The 18,464-nt window shown below is 34.6% G+C and overlaps 1 protein-coding gene and 1 long non-coding RNA gene across 10 annotated transcripts in view; one reads left to right on the top strand and one right to left on the bottom strand.

Moving 5' to 3' along the window:
* LOC107997098 (zinc finger protein GLI1) overlaps positions 1-3,251 on the bottom strand; it is a 5,542-nt gene extending 2,291 nt beyond the window's left edge. Inside the window, exons 1-2 of the mRNA XM_017055503.3 lie at positions 2,869-3,251; positions 44-187 (exon numbers count right to left, since the gene is read on the bottom strand). Of these exons, the coding sequence (XP_016910992.1) occupies positions 44-187; positions 2,869-3,251 (527 nt within the window). The remainder of the gene's footprint in view (positions 1-43; positions 188-2,868) is intronic.
* Positions 271-18,464, top strand: LOC107997139 (uncharacterized). 9 transcript variants are annotated; one of them, XR_009829020.1, is made up of 7 exons: positions 271-890; positions 989-1,451; positions 1,600-1,978; positions 2,052-7,072; positions 7,685-15,417; positions 15,896-17,078; positions 17,363-18,464. It is a non-coding gene; the product is annotated as an uncharacterized LOC107997139 (long non-coding RNA). The 9 variants fall into 9 exon arrangements; XR_009829024.1 differs by having other exon boundaries at positions 302-1,451; positions 2,052-2,165; positions 2,832-7,072; XR_009829018.1 differs by having other exon boundaries at positions 989-1,978.

The raw sequence follows: 18,464 nt of genomic DNA, 5'->3' as shown, positions 1-18,464 counted from the left end.
GACTTGAAATCATGCAAAAAAAAAGAAATGAAAAACTCTTTACCTAGCATTAAACCCACGTTCACCTCTGGCACATCCTTCCCAACCACAATAAAAGAGTCCACGTGGTCCCGGCGCAGCATGCAATCGTGCAACATGTCCTGCCAGCTGTTCCAAGGACGTGAACCAACGACCACAATTCTGCCATCTGTAAATTGGAACGGAATGCGTTAGTTTAATCTTAATGGTGTGATTTCAATTTGTCTCACATGATCATTTCCAAGCATCGGAAGCATAAGTATACGTTGTATGTACATGAGAATACGCAGTCGTTTAAGGATATTGATCTTTGATCGCTCGGTTGTTTCTAGCAATCGACCCGTTTATAAGATAATTATTGTTTAAGGCCAATATCTCGAATCTCGAGTTCTTCCCGTCAATCAATCTATTTATATTACTTATTTTTCCAGTCACTCATATACCGAGAAATTCTAAATATATCCAACACGCGCAAGAAGAATCACTCTGTGCATTTTGATCATTTGATTGATTGAAACCCTAGTGTATCTCTTATTCTTCGAAGAGAAACGTATAAATCTTTAAGAAATTTCATTCGATTCGAAACTTATACGTATTCTTCCCTTTTTCAAGGTTAGAAGAAACAAGTAGCATGCCATCACGTGTACCAGAGTCGATGTATAGAAACGTAATCGGAGTGGAATGGCATTCAGTTGAAATATCGATGCATGATTTACGTCAAGAATGTCCGCCAACCAACCAATTGATACCAATTCCGTCCGTTGTGCAATTGGCGTCGCTTGACATCACTTTATTTAGACGCATGCGCTATTTATCACGCTAAACATCGTATTCTGTGAACGGCCATGTCGTGTAAAAGGTTGTGGATCAAGGTAATGATGCTCACCATCTAATTCCCCGGAACTATATACAATCATTCTTTTTTTATATTATAATTCATTGTTGTTATATTCATGTTTAATGATCTCAGCAACTATACGAGAGGAAGAATTCGTCGCTTATCGAATTTTAGAGAAAATGGAGGATTTGCCACATGACGAATATCGATGACAAAAACACGTTCATGATTACGATAATGAAACAGACATTCCCGAATGCACGAGGTTAGCACATGTAAAATGTAATAAATTATTGGACCACGATAAACGATCACATCTCAACCCAAAATCTCGTCGAAATAAATCATGAACGAAATTTGCAAATATGATATTGCTGAGTAATCAGAAATCTTTATTTCGGGGTTATCGAAATCTGACATTTTCTTTGAAACAGTAAACACTTAGATTTGTCAAAGTCTCGATTCTAGATCTTTAAAAATGATCTACTATTTTTATAGTGTATTTATTATATATTATATATATTATATAATAATATAATACAACATAAATTTTTCAAATCTTGATCCTCGTTTTTTTTGCTGATCCTTATTGAAGGTAAGAATAAAACGAAATTAGAATTTTATGTCTTTAACAATTATATATCATGATTTGAGTTCTGTGCTTATAATGAATAAATATTATATTTATTTCTATTTCTAATCTTTATTTTTTTCTTTTTTTTCTTCTGCAAATTTCTCTTGAGGAAAATTGAACTGAACTATAAATACCAAGAAAAATTACGAAGACGTTTCCTTAAAAACGACTGTAATACATCGTAATTGGAAATTTTTCTGAAATAAGAAGAAGCAAGAAAAAGAAAAAGTAATATGAAAAAAAATGAATACTTTGATATTCCATTGGATATAGGAAATTGATTAGAGCCAGAATGACGTATATGCATATAGATAAATGTGTTACTTAAGAAAAACGCGCGTAAACTACGCGAGATTCGCGTGAAAAATCATTCATAAATCAAATAATTTAAATGAAAAACATAAAAATAAAGCAAAAATGGAGAAAAAAAAATTAGTCGACTGAACGAGTCAATTATAGAAAGAGATAGAAGATAGAGATACAAATAAGTAAGCACTTTGATATTGAGTTTTTTGTTTACTGATAACAAGATGCAGAACCGAAGATGAACATTCGTTTCAGATTTCGTAGGAGGAAAGAGGGAACAGAGAAGCAAATCCACGCTCAATTTAGATAACGTCTCATTATTACGTATTTGTAAACTCTATTTTTCAATGTAGATAAATATGCTCGAAGGTGTTAGCAAAAGATCTTTACGATTCTACATTTAAATTGCATCTCGAAGTTTTCAAGATTTTTTTCGAATAATCTTAATAAAGCTTTTATTATCTTAACTATTAGAATTCTAAGTGAAATAATAAATGAATATATATTTCACAATGATTAGAGTAAATAGATTATTTGATGAATATGATAGTTTAAAGATCTTTTTTTTAGACAAATTATTATATTATTTTTTTCTAAATTTCGATAATAGAGAAATCTAATATTTTTAATATTCATAAATATTTAGCATTAATTGATTGTCCATCTAGTAAAACATAAGAAAGCATCACAACTAACTCTATTTTTTAAATTTTATACAAAATTTTCTTTTATTAGAAACTGAATATCTTTTTCTATATTTTATTTAAATAATTTTTTATATCCTTGACAAAATATTACAAAATTGCTCTGAATTATTCTTTTTGGTATGAATGGTAAGATATGAATTATTTATATCAATTCATATTTTGTAAAAATGTTATGCATATATAAGTTCAGCGATATTTAAATGAAATTATTCAATTATGTCTTAGTATATTATAATCGTAAATATTTCAACTACACCTACCTTGCTTTATTCTATAAAAATTCATTAGAAATCTTATGATCTCACTTGGATCTTTCTTTGATTTTCAGATCTCTAAAGCTTAAGGAAAACAGTGATATAGTTTACCTGCACTTTAGTTGGGCATTCTCTCCACGTCGAATAGAGCCGAGTTCCAAACTGGAGTTGGAGGCGTCTGAATCGCTGTGCACTGGGCTCGGTGGACCACCGTTCGTCAAACCATCAGGCGACACTCCCAAACCCGGCAACGCGGTCGATGGGGAAGTTCCGAGTTCTTCCTCGACCGGCATGCTTCGCGGCCAAACCGGAAGGTCTAGCGGTGCTTGTTGATGCAGGCTGAGACTCCCGTAGTAGTTGATGTTTGGGCTAGTCGGGTAACCGGAAATCGGGCTGTAAAAACCCGGTATCGCTCCTAGCAACGTGCCAGGATAACGAACGGAGCCGTACGCACCAACGTGGCTTGGCATTCTACCCGGAACGTAAACGATCATTTTTATTCTCTTTTTTTTGTATTTTCTTTTTCGTTAATCGAATTCGATCAGAGACGTGCAAACTTCCCCTTTATAAAATTTTTAGACTTTCAATCAAAGAGAATTTTGTAAATGTATGGTATCGATTCACTTCGGTATGAAAAATATGATATACGAATGGATTTGGAAAGTTGACAATAGGTAGACAATATTTTCGTTTATTTCAAATCAATTTAATCTTGCATTTCATCGGCTGCTATATATCTATCCGATCGTGACTGATTCGTATCACTTCTTTATAGATTAAAATTCGTTTTCTTCTTTCGCGATTTTATCGCGTTTTCGAAAGTGTTTCGAAAACGGCGGACGTCTCCTCGTTTCCTCAGACCGTATCGAGGGTAGGAAACGATCGACGCATCGGTGAAAATCACGAACAAGACTTTCCAGGTCTTGCCGGTCCCTTTCTCTGTGTTCGAACCCTCTATCCGAATTATCCGTTCCCAACAAGTCGAACACGGCACAGTACGCTCACATATACACTCTCGCCGTAGCGCACACCCTTTTATCGCACTTAGTCCGAGTCCGTATCGTCAGATGTACTTGAACCGATTCGACTTGAGTATACGGTAGCTCAGGAATTGTTTGCTGTACTCGATCGAGAACATAACTAGGCTGGCCCGCAACAGATTCATCAAACGTGGGTATTCTCTCTTCACGGTGGCCGTCGTCTTTCTAGAACGATATTTCAAATCCGATCCGCAATTCCGATCGAGCTTCGTGGCGCGTGGAAAAACACAGCAAATGTTTCGTGGAGAGAGCGTTCGGTTTACTACCGACGCTAGAACACCGTCGCCTTCATCTTTTAGTTTCTTTCTATTATCCCTCTGTTTTGATCCGTGTATATATAAATTGTAATTCTAAAGCTTAGCTTTCCTTATTCTTATCTTTCAGCAAATATCTTGGAGCGTGATGCGCCGATGATCGGAGTTGTATGGGGATGATGATGAATCGCGTACCACGGTAGTCAAGACGTGTATCGATGATACTCGAAAAAGAAGACGGAGGGCAGAGAGAGAAAAAAAGAAAGACACGATAGAAAATGTGTATTAAGAAGAAAAGACCGCGACGAATATCGAACTAATGTCAACGACGAACGGACAGCTTTATATATAGCCGCGCTATCGTTGTCGATAACGCCCCATACCCCTCTTTCTTCTCACACTAATACACCAACGATGATAACAGACGACAGTAATCTTCTCGCTCCTTGTAAACGTCTTCGCATATGGATACGTCAGTGGACGAATGAGCTTGAAACGAGACCTACCGATCTTTTCAAAAATGAAGAATTATAGAAATGGAAAGTGGAACAAGTTTGACAATAATTGTTTTAATGATTGTAATAAAAATTTAATTGCGATAAATATATATTAAATTTGTTTGGTAATTATAAGTAGATTAATAATCGTTTATAGTTAATCGATTGCTTGTGATATATTGAGAAAGGTAATAATTTTAAAGAAATTTTAAGAAGAAATTTAAAGAAATGTGTAATAGAAAAGCTTGTGATGTAAGGATTCTATATAAAAAATTGTTATAAAATTATTAAACTTAATGCTGAATATCATTATTATCATTTTCAAAATAGTCTTTGGAATCTTAAAAAGCTAAACCATCAAGTTTATTAGTGCCTTGTTTTGTTTCAAAACAATCTTGAAAATACTTTTGTAGAATGGGTTTTAAAGCTGCAAAAATACTTTTAAAAATATTTTGTATTTTTTTTAAAATCATAGTTACTCTTGATTAATATCACTAAAATGAAAATTCTTTTTTTCCAAAAGAACTTTGGACTAGTAAAAAAAATAATTGTATTACAATATTCATTATAATTTTTTTTTGTTTTTAAAAATAAAGAAAATATTCAGAGAAAAATATTTTAATTACATTAATGACATCAAAAATAATATGACTTTGAAGACAATATAAAATATTTTCAAAATTATTTTGGAAAATGAAGAGCATATCAAGTAGTTTTTCAGAGAAGAATATTTTGAAGATATTATATATCGTTACATATTTACCTATATGTAATTACAAGTATATATACTTGTACTATAATAAATTTTATTATCAGATATCAAATTAATTTCTATTAGGAAACTAATTATAATTAATTATTATAAAATAATAAATTAATTCTATTAAGATAAATTAATTCTATTACGTTTTGAAACGTAACTGAGTATTATAATATTCGTAAAAAGTACTCTTGATACGTTTAGTTCAAATGGTCAATTTTGTTTATATTACATTAGTTCAAAGGGCAATCATATAAAAATTGAGAAGATATATATTCAGTTAATATATTCGTTACGACGTAGATTTTTATTTTTCTATTGTATACATACATGAAATTTTTATATTTAACAAAAATACTTCTATATAACATAACTTTATAATAATTACCAACTTAATCTTCTTATTCATATATTTTAAAATTACATAAATTTTCATGATACATCATAATTTTTAAAAAAAATTTTATTTACTTAAAACATTATCAATATATTTTAATATTTTTTATAATTTTTCTATTTAAAAAAAAATCACTAAATAATAAGACATTTATAATATTAATAAAAAATCAACACTTCAATCTAGCTAATGTTACAGAAATGTAATTAGTGATTTTTATTTGTTTTGCATTGATTGATTATTTTAAATATTACACAATTTTATATTTGTTAAAATTGTAATAAAATTTTCGCGATACATTGGTTGGGAATCACTGCTGTAATCTATATTTAAAACGTAATAGTTTTGAATATGTAAGAAATTGGACAAAATATTTTCCATATATCATTAAATGTTATTTAATGCATAATAGAAAAAAAATTATATTATTTCCATTTTAAAATAAAAAAAAAAAAGATATTCTTTTTTATAAATCAAAAATATATGTCCACTTATATATCAGATCGATAAAAAGTGTATAATATATTCTTTGATGTCATAGAATTTTAATTCATTTTAATTCATTTTAATTTATTTCTGTATATTATCAAATAAAAAATCAAAAATCTTTATTGTATAAGAAAAGTGATGAAAGAAATCGTCAATCTTCTCGAATTTCCTACCGTCAATATCTCAACATCGATACAACGCATTAGCTCGATTATTCAAACCACGCCAGGCGCCACGTCGAGTTGCCAGTAGCGACTTCTGAATGCATCTGTAGCTGATCGAAACAAAAATCGAAAAGGGTCCTCTTGTCCATGATCCAACCGAAGAAAAAGAACAATAAAGAGGTCACGATCTCGACAGATACGAAACGAATAGGTATCCCTTTTGGCCGAGTGCCATGACACGTCGAATTTAGGAACAAGGCTATTCCTGTGTTAATCCTTTTTTAAGCCCCCCCTGCAACGAACATTCCCTCGCTAAACCGAGGAGAACAAAGTCCTACATATCTTCGAGAAGTAGGCGCATGTTATCGCCACTTGCATTAACGCGTTGGCGCGAATGGACGCTTGCAAGCTGAGTCAATAGACTACACGACTTAACTAATTCTTTTCCATAAGGTAAAATTTCAACGTAGTAAGGAACACGCGTTCGCACCGTGGGTGGGCGCCCTCTCGCGTTCGTGCTTCGAAATCTCGTTGAATTAAAGTTCTAATGATTATGATCGAAAAAATGTGACATATTCGGAATAATAATAACCATCATCAATAAACTAATCGAGATTCGACTAATTGATAATTGTTTATTTGATTCTTATCTTGATAAAAATTAGTAAAATTAACAAAGAGGAACAAATAATCAAAATCCTCTCCATCGTTTTCGTAAGTACAGTAAGGTGTGCTATTGTTAGGTTAGGTTTATGACGTCAAATGTCGGACCATCTTAATGAAGGAAAAATTTCGAGTTACGCAAGTGAATAGAGACATCAATCGTGATAGTTGTTCTGATGATTTGCGATACAGAAAATAGATAACGAAAAAATAATCGCAAATAATATATAAATAATCGTAATTCGATGCACTTGTTCAAAAATCGAATCTCTCTTGGATACAATTAGACATTCAAAATAATTTGAATTTCATTTCGCTTGTGAACCGTCCTTGAATTCCTTATATTCCTATAGCATTTGATCATTATAAAACATTTTTGCGTGCAACTGAAAAGATCAACGAGCTGTCAATAATCATCACGCGTTCTATCTTCGCTCAAATTATCGTGTCTGGCATGTAGTTTCTTTAAATTACGTTCATTAATTGCAATTCCGACTTTGAACATATGTAAGTATATATGCGTAAATACATATCTTCCGTGGAAATTTGAATAAAAATAATGATTTTTAATTTATAAAAATTATAATCATGAAAATTTAATTATTATTTTTGCTTCTAATAAAGGAATAAATAAGAATTGCTAGGAACCGTTTTCTCTTTCAGGAAAAAGATGGTATTTCTTCGGGACATAGAGCAGATGTACACCAACCAACCGTGAACATTACGATAAATGGTCTATTCTTTGCGAAATGAAAAATCAAACGGGACTTATTCCTCAGGCTACGACCTTTTGCGAACAAAACTAAGAAAATAGAGAAGATTTATAATCTTTCGAAAGAAGAATATTATGTTCCGTGAAAAGGTTTTCACCATTTTCACCATTTTCACTATTTTCACCATTTTCACCATTTTATACCATTTTTTTTGAAGATAATTTTTTGATTAATTTCAATTTTTTTTTATATTTCCAAGATTAGTGCATATGTACTTTCTAATCAAAAGATTTTCCACAATTATCAACTCAAGATTATTGACGTTTTCACATCGCATAGCAATCTAATCTTGAATCGTAGGTCAGAATTTTTTTCATACGTGTCAATAAACGTATCAAGATCCACTTTCAAGATCCACCTGTTATTATCAAAGCCAGTATTTCTCAATTATTTTCCCGCTTTTTCCATTAGGTAATCTATATTTTTTTCATTTTAATGTGCAATATAATATATCAGAGAATTGATAATTTCATTGGATTCTTGCACAATATCAATAAATTAACACTATAAGAAAAAAATTATGGATTAATTTTTCATTATTTTACAATTTTAAATTAAACAGTATGAATAATCATACTTATAATTTGTCAAATTTATTTGTAAAATATTATTATTTTTCATTTACTTGTAAAATTTCATTTCTTTCATTAAATGATAAGACATGGAGATGGTCCTCGTACTATTAACCATTAAGAGATATAAATATTGATCATGTTTGTATATTATACCATTCGGATGTTATTATTATGTATCATTATCGATATTGCCGATACAACGTAATGAAAAAATTGTATGTTTTTATTCAATGGCCTTTACTTGCATTGATATAAACATAATATAAACATAAATAGAAATAGCAAATATTATTTCGATTACGAGACTAAATGGAAACAAAACAGTTGGTGTTAAGTGCATACCCAATTGAAATTTGAAATTGAAATGAATTTTCAAATCTAATTTTCTCCAAAAAATACAATCTTATATTCTACTACTATTTACAAAATTAAAAATTATTATTATTATTATTATTTATTGCATAAATTATTGAATCTTAAATTTTATATTTTGAGTTCACAGACTTTCTTATCTTATGACATCAATCAAATTTTAATTTAATCACCTGTACTCCTATATGAAAATATATCAACGTGTTTTCCTTTTTTCAAGAAACACATGATCGTTTCGTTTCATGAATTATTCCCGTTTAACCTCTTTTATGACGCAAGAAGCCATATTGTACGCGTATGATGGAAACGATAATCTCTCGAGGAGAGATTAAGGAACGATCAAAGAAACATTAGAGGATTGGCATAATAAGGAGACAAGAAAAAGACAAAGAATGGTTCACGATATCCTGGTGGCGACACAACAGATGCCAGACGGAAGATAGACATTGAAGAAAAAAAAAGAAAGAAAAAAAGAATTAAGGATTTCCCGGGGAACACAGGCTGCTATTGTCTCCTGATCTTAACTCGAAAATGATCGGTACCTGATCCCAACTTTCAACCAATCATCGTCAAGATCTTTGGTTATTCAGTCGATGTTTTAAATGTTACTTTCTATTTTTCCATGTGACTTCGAACTTTGAATTTTAAATATTCACTAAAATATAACGAAATATAAAAAAAATTATAATAATAAATTAAATTTAATTTTATAGGAAAAGGATAATGAAAAACGAGATATACATATAATTGATTTTGCAGATATCTTCAAAATTACATTTTATTTTTTATTTGTTTTATATTCAAATTAAATTATTCTTAAGAAAGAAAAACGAAGAATATATAATTATTTTTCAAATAATTTTCAATATCCAATTATAACAAAAGTAATGAAATAAGAAATCAAGAAAATCATATCATTATATTGATATTTCAGGAAATATACAGAAGCAATACGAGACAAATTTATAAAAAGTTGCATTCTCTCCATTTCGAAGATCAAGCTAAAAAATTCACAAGAACGATTAGATTAATCTGTGCAACCGTGATTCCTTGAAACACCCCCAGCGGCTCTACTCGAGGATATTAACGATAATACGGTACCAACTATTCTCTCTTCCTCTCTCTTCCCCCTTCCATCCACTGAATTCCCCATCCCCCTTCTCGCATGACACCCCACGGACCGAACTGCCGGTGTCGGCATGCTTTGATCTCAAAGAACGCGGCGAACAGGTAGAAGAGACCGAGAAAAGGATGGAGAAAGGATGAAAAGGTTGGAGAAGAAAGACGGACGGTCAAAGACGAAGATTCCACGAGGACCAATGAGACCCGAACCCGACTCTAAACTCGAGAAAATATGTTCCGAGTTTTTAGATTGAGATCCGCCGGAGATAGCCCTTTCCCTTGATCCTTCCACACACACTCTCTCTCTCTCATCTCTATCTCTATCTATCTACTTATTTCTCTCTCTCTTTCGAGCTCATCTGGTCCTTGTCGCGCGGCTTACATGGAACGCCGACAAGAGATACCTCTACCCTTTGGCCCCACCGAGGATCTTCGATCTTTCATTTAGATTTGATTTTGGTATTCCACGAGCGAAGCATCTTCGGATTCGGAGGAAATTTCCGAGATCCCACTCGACAACGAAGAAATAATTTTCACCTATTAAAGGGTTTTATATAATTTAAAAAAAATGTACATGTTTTTTCTATTTTAAGTAGAAATTATTATAAGAAACGATTAGTTTAGAAGCAATCATTCAACCAGCAATGGTATTCGAATAAAATATATCGTTATATGAAAATATTTAATAACATGCAGGCAATGGAAAATTACGTTTCTTCATTCTTTAATTGGTTATATTAAAATTATGAGAATTGTTAGAATAAATTTCGATTATTTAAACGATTAATTATGCGAAGCCAGAATGAGTTAAGTATTCAAACTAATAAATTATAAATTATATTTCTCTTATTTTTTACGTCAACAATTATTCAATTCCTGATCGTATTTACAAATTTTCTTCTTTCAGATCGATCATCGCTTATCCAATTATATAATTTGTCCTCCAAGATTCAGATATTCGACATTCCAAGGAATTAATCACTGGTAAGAAAGAATTTTTTCCACGCTCCCTTAAAAATTTAATTCCCAAACGGATCAAAGATTTCATCCAGCCTCTCTCTTAATTTATGGGAGGTGACGAGCTTCGAAGTTCACGGACCTCCAAGCAAGAATTTACACGGCACCCGTGTGCGTTTCGACTTGCACCGAGGCAATGAAACACAGCATATATAGAACGCGTGGCACTTTGCGTGTGGCTGCCATTACAGAAATACCCTGTGAACAGAGCAGGGTGCAGGGTATCGGTCTCTCGCGAGGACCGAGTATAGGGTCTTCGCAGTCGGCCTCGCAGCGGGGGTTGAAATTCCCTGGTGGCTCGCCTCGCGGTACCGCGTCGTCTAACGTAGACGTCCTCGGCGCACATTTTTATTCGATCGCGCTGTTGGGGGTTACCAGTCAGCCGTGGTTCTGCTCTTTTTTCACCGATACCCGCGCGAGCCTCGAGTGCCGTGAGAGAGGAAGACCGTGGCCTCTTGTCTCTCTGCGAAAACCCACGTGAATTCCGTGAAACCCCCGCGGTTACCTTCGATGACCCTCCAAAGCCGCTTCGATCCCCGTTCGATCGATCTACCGCCAACTTTTGCACGTAAGTGCTTCCTAGCCGACGATCCTTTCCCACAATTCTCACGAGGAGTGACCAATCTCCTCGTCCACGAAACCAGTCGACAACCTTTGTCTCACGGGGCAAGAGAGCTTGGACCACCTAATTCGAGTGCAACCACCGGATCCGTCTACTTATTAAGCAAACTGGAACAACCCATCGTCGACGGTTTCGTCTGAATGGCGAAAGACCCTCTTTCTCCAACAGCGGATTATTCCTCCGAGCTTTTCTCAAACGCAAGAGGGAGGGCGTTCCCGGCGTCTCGGTCAGGTAGTCGAACCAATTAGAATAATTGTCGTCCCTCGAACGATCTGGTTGTTCGAGGATCGCGTCACTCACACGGAATCCTCGAAATCCAATGGTTGAGTGAGTGGTGTGAGGCCGCGGTGTGGTGACCTTGCGGGGTAACACGAGAGCGGCGACGAGGACGCCGCTGGGGATGAACGACGTATCCTTCGGTGATTTATCACGTTTCAGGATGGAATATTAATATCGGTATGGCGTGCGCCTCCGGTCCTTTTCCAGGCATCACGATCGTCCACGGCCGCGCACACCGAGTCGCACGACGACCGTGGTGTGTACGTGTGCACACGTCTCTCTGGATCACGATGCACACGCGCGTGCGCACACATATAAACCCATAGGTATTACGAACGGGACAGAGGATAGCTACCGGTCACAGCAGGAGAGCACGCCGGGGGTCCTCTACCTCTCCGCCGACTTGAACCTCGCTACCGAGAAAGAAGCGAACTTTCGTTTTATCTTCTCTTTTCTTTTTCCTCTCCAGCCTCGCCGGCCTCTTCCTCCTCCGCGGTTATCCTTTGTTCATCTTCTTCCATTGCGGCTTCTTCCTCGTCTCGCTTCGTGTTTCTTCGGCTCCCTTCGTGGCGACGTGACGGCGCTACTGTCTGCTGATTCGTCGAGCCCGCGCGGTCACGTGACCACTTTATAAAGAACGCGGCACCGCTCACCGCTTCACTTGCCCGCTGCGCTTCCTTTCGCGAGGCTCCTCTGTGCTCCTCCTCCATTCTACGTTTGTATTCGATGTTATTGTAACGATTATTAAACGTTATTGGAGTGTCCATTAAGATATGCTAATTCTTCAGGTTTTTAAAATAATTTAAATAATCAATTTAATTGATCTATTTCTATTGAAAATTTTATTTTGAAGAATTGAAAAAATTGAGAAAAAATAATTATTTGAAATAATAATAATAAAGTTTCAAATGGATAAATTATTTCGTTATTTATTTATTTTAAATATGTTAAGAAAAATAATCGTCAAAATTATTCCAAAAGAAAAAATACTCAAAAATAATTAATTCATTAAATGATTATTTCAAATAATGTTACTTCATACATAAGCACAAATCTCTTTGGGCTTGCAAAATACGAAACAATTGGTAACATATAACATACGTTAAGTGCAAGGAAAAAAATTTCCTCTCAAATTTTCATAAATTAATTGATGTTGGTAATAAATTTATATTGATAATCTGATCAGATTCGAGCAATTAGTATACTATTCCTTTCACATCCAAGCAAATGCCAGACAAAGAATTGAATCGTTATAAATGATTAATGATTAAAGATGTTCATTTCTGTATTTGTTACATTTTATTCTTAATTTTTAAAACTAATTTTAAAATTATAAACGTTTTAATTCAGAATTTCATTTTTAGAAAATTATTGAAAAAATGATACAAGAGAAATTTTCCAATTGTAAATTGCTTGAAAGATCATTCAACCATATAAGAATTATCAAGAATTATCAATTATTATCAATGTTTTTATCTAACAATTTCATGTTTTCGAGCTCTGCCACCCAGCGAAGAGGAGTCGTAAAAGCAATAACGTGATTGCACCGTATCTTATCGCTTTCTCTAAATTCAGCAAAGATTACCACCATGTAATTGCGTCGATTGAAAGATAAGAGAACTTTATTTTTTTCAAAATGATATTTTTTTCTGTTGACTTATGATGATGGAATACGTGATAACAAGTTGAGTAAAGCTCCGTTGGATTCCACTCAATACCTGATGCAAACATCGTTATGCAGTGGACACGAATCGTGAGAAAAACAAATTATTCAAGTATGTGCAGAAGTTTTAGTATAATTATTTTAAATTCAAATCTTTTAAGGTTTGATATTCAACTATATGAAATGCTATTTTTCGCGATTAACATAATCTTAAAAAAAAAAAGCAAATAGAAAGCAAAACAAGCATTGATAAAAAAAACTGTATATTTGACATATTCCAACAAATAAAAATACTGCTAAAGTATGTCATCAACTTTTTTTATTTTTGATAAGTTGTTGTCTTCTATGTCATTATTGACTTTTTTTAAAAATACTTTTGAATTGCTCAACAAATTATCTTTTTAAACTCCTTTCGAAAATTAGAGACCAATAACTTGGAAGCATTATTAAATGAAAAATTTCATCGCACACGAAAAAGAAAATTGCAAATGAATTGAAATTGTAATTAAACGATTATAAATAATTTGGGCAATAAAATTTGGAAGAAAAATCATAAGCTTGTCAAGTCATTCTGGTACACAATAACGTTAAAATTACGTACATAATTCAGTAAACTATCTTTAAATTGTGCTCGGAAGTTCTTAACACGTTAGTATCAACAAGTTATCATATAATCAAACTGATAAAATATTTATTAGCCATTCACATATAACACCTATAACATACATATATGAAAATGATATAATTTTGTTACTTTTAAAGCAATCATTGTTTTATTTTATTTCATATTTCTAGAATAATTCATTATATTTAAATTACAAAACTAAAATTATATACGTGAACTTAGAGAGACCTTTCAAAATCAAAGCCTAAAAATTACCCAATCAGATGAATTGTTCAATTAATTTTCATTCAATTTAAACACGTCAAATTTTCAATAGAATTTTCCCAATTATTATTCTTTCCTATGTTGCATATACAAAATTTTCGATTGAATATATTTTTATCGTAAACTGATAATCGTCTCATTTCTGTAATAAACCCACCTTTAGATTTATATGAATAAAGACACTTTTAAAGATCCGTACACAAATTCAAGAGTCTCTTCTTAAACCGCATCTTCTCAAACCAACTTTCTGATTAGTCACTGGAACTGACCTTTGCTCGAGCAAGTTTTTACGGAGGAACGAGTCCTTCAACCGTAAATCATCGTTCTTCACACAATAATGTAAATAGAATCGATCCAATTCGATCAGATTCGTTGAACTTTAACTTCAATTTCTTCTCGCCAGATAAGAAGATAGACGCGAGAAAGCTTCAAATGTTATGCTTTAATTCTTTTTATCGTGCACACTCCATTTGAACTTCTCGGAAATCTCGTTGACCTTTCCAGATCTCAGGTTATTACGAGATCGCAAGAAATTGTGGGTGATGTTCGCCGAGCAACTATCTCGACCCTTTATAGAAGTTCTCACGCGCGATTTTGCGTTAAATATCGCGCGTGAACATCACCTTTTCTCGACGAAGCTTTCAGAGTAAAACGAGAATATTTTTCAATCAATGGAGACCAACTTTTGAAAATTTCCTCCTCGAGTATTTTTCGTGAATTGGCATTAGATTAGGTTATTAGAATAACCATGATCAAGTTTTCTTTTTGATTACAGGATGAAAATAGATAAATATTTTTTATTTTTTCTGTAGATGGAAAATTACATTTGAGAACTTTTCATTAACGAAAAATAGAGAGTTTTATTCTCAAATGTTTTATTATTGTGGATCAATCGCAGATCGAAAGACTTGGAGCTTTGTCTTCCTTTGTCGTCAAGATCGCAAAAATATCACGATGCTATACGTGACGAATATAGATCGATTCGACGCACGATCGGAATGTGTCACGATCAATAAACTCAATTAAGAGGAGGCGAAGAAGATCGATGCCTCCAAGTCACGTGGAGAGGCAGAAGTATCAAGAGGTAGTATCGAATTCGAAGAGTGATGTATCGTAGGCTAGTTTACGTTTGGTTAAAAATTGGCAAAAATTGAAAGCATAAAAAAATATTTTATGCTATAAGAAATCTACAATTTAACTTCCAGAGGAGACTTTTCAATTTATTGAATTTATTATTACATAAATACCGATTCTTTGAAAATTAATTCTACAACATGAGCCATTTTTGATCAAAGCATTCAAGAGATACACACAGATAAGAGATATCTTTATTTCCGTCACATTGTCGCCTCACTCTACCTCCATCTAGCTCCATCTAACGAAAACTTCCAACTTCGTTCGCAACTTAATAAATAATCCTCGTTCAAAACTTCTCTCTTATCTATTATATTTACACAACTTGGCCTCTAATTAATTTTTCCCAAAAATATCTCACGAACGTCACATCATCCTATATATTCAATACACATATATAAATACAAAAAAATTAAATTTTTTTGCAGAATGTCATTAAATTTCTCTCTCGTTACGCAACAAGGAAAGATCGTTCGCGCGCAAGATAGAGGGCTCCACTGTCCACAAGAGGAAGAAGACGAAGAAGAAGAAGAAGAAGAAGCGTAGGGCCCCCGCGGCGGGAGGTTTTAATCTTCAATTCCGAAAATCAACGTAATGTATTCCTCCCCTCGGCCTGTTCCCGACTTAGAACAGGAGGGAGAAGCAGGAGAGGGAGACGAGCGCAACCTGTAATTTCAACGCGAGCGGACTAAGTCGTCTGGTAATATGGGAACCCAGAGCTGGTATAACGGCTCATTTCCATAATTCGTTCTTTAAGCATCATTTTTAATAGGCCCCTGGCGCCGAGCCGAGAAGGCTTTCACTTCCCTCTCCCTCCCCCTCTTCCCAGCCGAGTCTTAAAGGCCCGACCACAGATTCATCGGCCGCTGAAGACCCCCACGGTGACTTCCTTCACCGTGTCGCTTCAATTTCCGTTGCCCTTTATTCCCGTTGACCCCGATGACATCTTCATTCGCTTGTTTGCTCGATGCCGAGCCGAGGCGCACCTTCACTAGGAAGTAGTAAAAGATTCTCTGGCGTCGTAACGATGCGATCGGTTAACGGTGCCTCGCCGACGATACGTTTCCTCGCGATTTCCAGCCATTTAACTTTCCAATCGTTTCGACTCGCGCCGAGGTGAGCGATCGTCGAATGGAAATTCAATTAAACGATCCGCGACGAAACGATCGATCATGGGGGGAATTGCGCATTGAAATCGGATAATTAAAAAAATATTTATAAGGTGTACTCGGTTGAAATGGATAACACGTACACTTTTTCTTCAAATTTATTCATTTTTTTTAACGCGACGCAACAACTCGTTATGGAGAAATCAACTCCAAATTATCAATTACACCAGAGTTTATTTCGTTAACGTCTTGTACGATGTTTGTACATTTTCTACGAGTATTTTAGAATATTGTCAAGTATACGGCGATCCAGGGGAGGCCGAGAGTTTTACCTTGTCCGAGAGAACCTGATGGGACCCCTTGGATGGTTCACGAGGTCAAAAATAAACAGGCGAAGTTTTACTTTCCTCAAACACGTTTCGTGAAGGCCCCTCCCCTCAGTGGCGTGGATGCCACACCGAGCATCGGGACGTCCTTCGGAACGTTTCTCGATTTCTGGAAGGTATGCAACCACGGATAGGAAGGAAAATATTTGCCAACTTTCCATTGTTAGCGAGAAATACCTTTGTCCCCCAAAATTTTTCCTCGACCGAAGTTTAGGAAAGATGGGCAATTTCTAAAGAGCAATTTGTCATGGCGAGTAGTGAATTGAATCAAATCATGATGAAAATCTTTCAAAATGGATATAAATGATAATTGAATAGCAAGAGTAATTAAAGAATATATTTTTACAATTTTTAAATTTGCACTCTCGACTAACAATATTTCAAATATTTTCCGTTACAGTTGTTCAAAGTGTCTATACCACTGTACTTGGGGTCCCGTGGTCGTTAACGACGAGAATGAATTAATGGCATCCCCCTCGATCCGATGTTTCTGAGAATCTTTCTTCTCTTCGATCGGCGAAGAAGACTATACACAGTTTGCGGATCTCCCGAAGGGTCTTTAATCTCGCTGCTCAACCCGCCCCCCCGAGACCTGACAATTAATCACGAATTTCACACCACGATTCGAGCGTGGGGGAGAGAAAGATTCTTGGGGAGAGGGGAGTAGTCTCGACTGGACCCATCGAATGAATAGAACGCGCATCGCAACGAGAGAGAGAGAGAGAGGAGGGGAAACGTTACGAGACATGGAACAGAAACCGTGGAAGTTCGGTGTCGGTGAGACGAATCGTTAAACTGGGCTGCATTGACAAATGATTCGAACGGTTCGTGGCCACAGAAACCGTGAGGGACCTCCCACATCGCGCGTGCACACGCCTCGCCCTCCCTTTCTGTGGTTCCTCCTTCCCTCTTTCTCCTCTTTTCTTTCCGCTATTCAAGGTTACGGACGCGTCCCCGGATGACACGGTCCTTTCGGATTAAAAATAGCATCGCGAGGACCAACTCGGACTCCAAACTTTCGCTACTTCCCTTTAAGGGTCATTTTTTCTTTTTTCTTTTTTTTTTGGGGGGGGATATCTGTGCGTTTGGGATCTTGGACATTTCTTTGGAGATTATTTGGTAGTATTGGAACTCTTTATACGAAAATTCCTTATCGAGTAGTAAATATCGAGTATAAATAAATTTTCTAATTCTACGTAAAACTGATTTGAATAACTGCAAAAATTATGAACGATCATGAATTCTCATGTTTATTCGATAGAATTTCTTTTCACGGATTGAAAAACGAAATACGTTTCTAAAATAAAGTAATATTTAATCTCGTTTGTAACGGAGTTTCAATAGGTTATCCGTAATATTCTTATCTCTTGCTTAATTATCTTCTATCAGCAATGCCAGACAAATTAAAATGACCCTACAATCTTTTCAAAAATTACGTTCAGACATTTTCACTTATTATTAATCTCGAAAGTGTTGAGCAATAAAAGAAATGTGAATATCAA

The sequence above is a fragment of the Apis cerana genome, linkage group LG3, assembly GCF_029169275.1.
Source record: "Apis cerana isolate GH-2021 linkage group LG3, AcerK_1.0, whole genome shotgun sequence".
Lineage (NCBI taxonomy): Eukaryota > Metazoa > Arthropoda > Insecta > Hymenoptera > Apidae > Apis > Apis cerana.
Note: the sequence above shows the minus strand (reverse complement) of the source record. Positions and strands in the feature narration are given on the sequence as shown.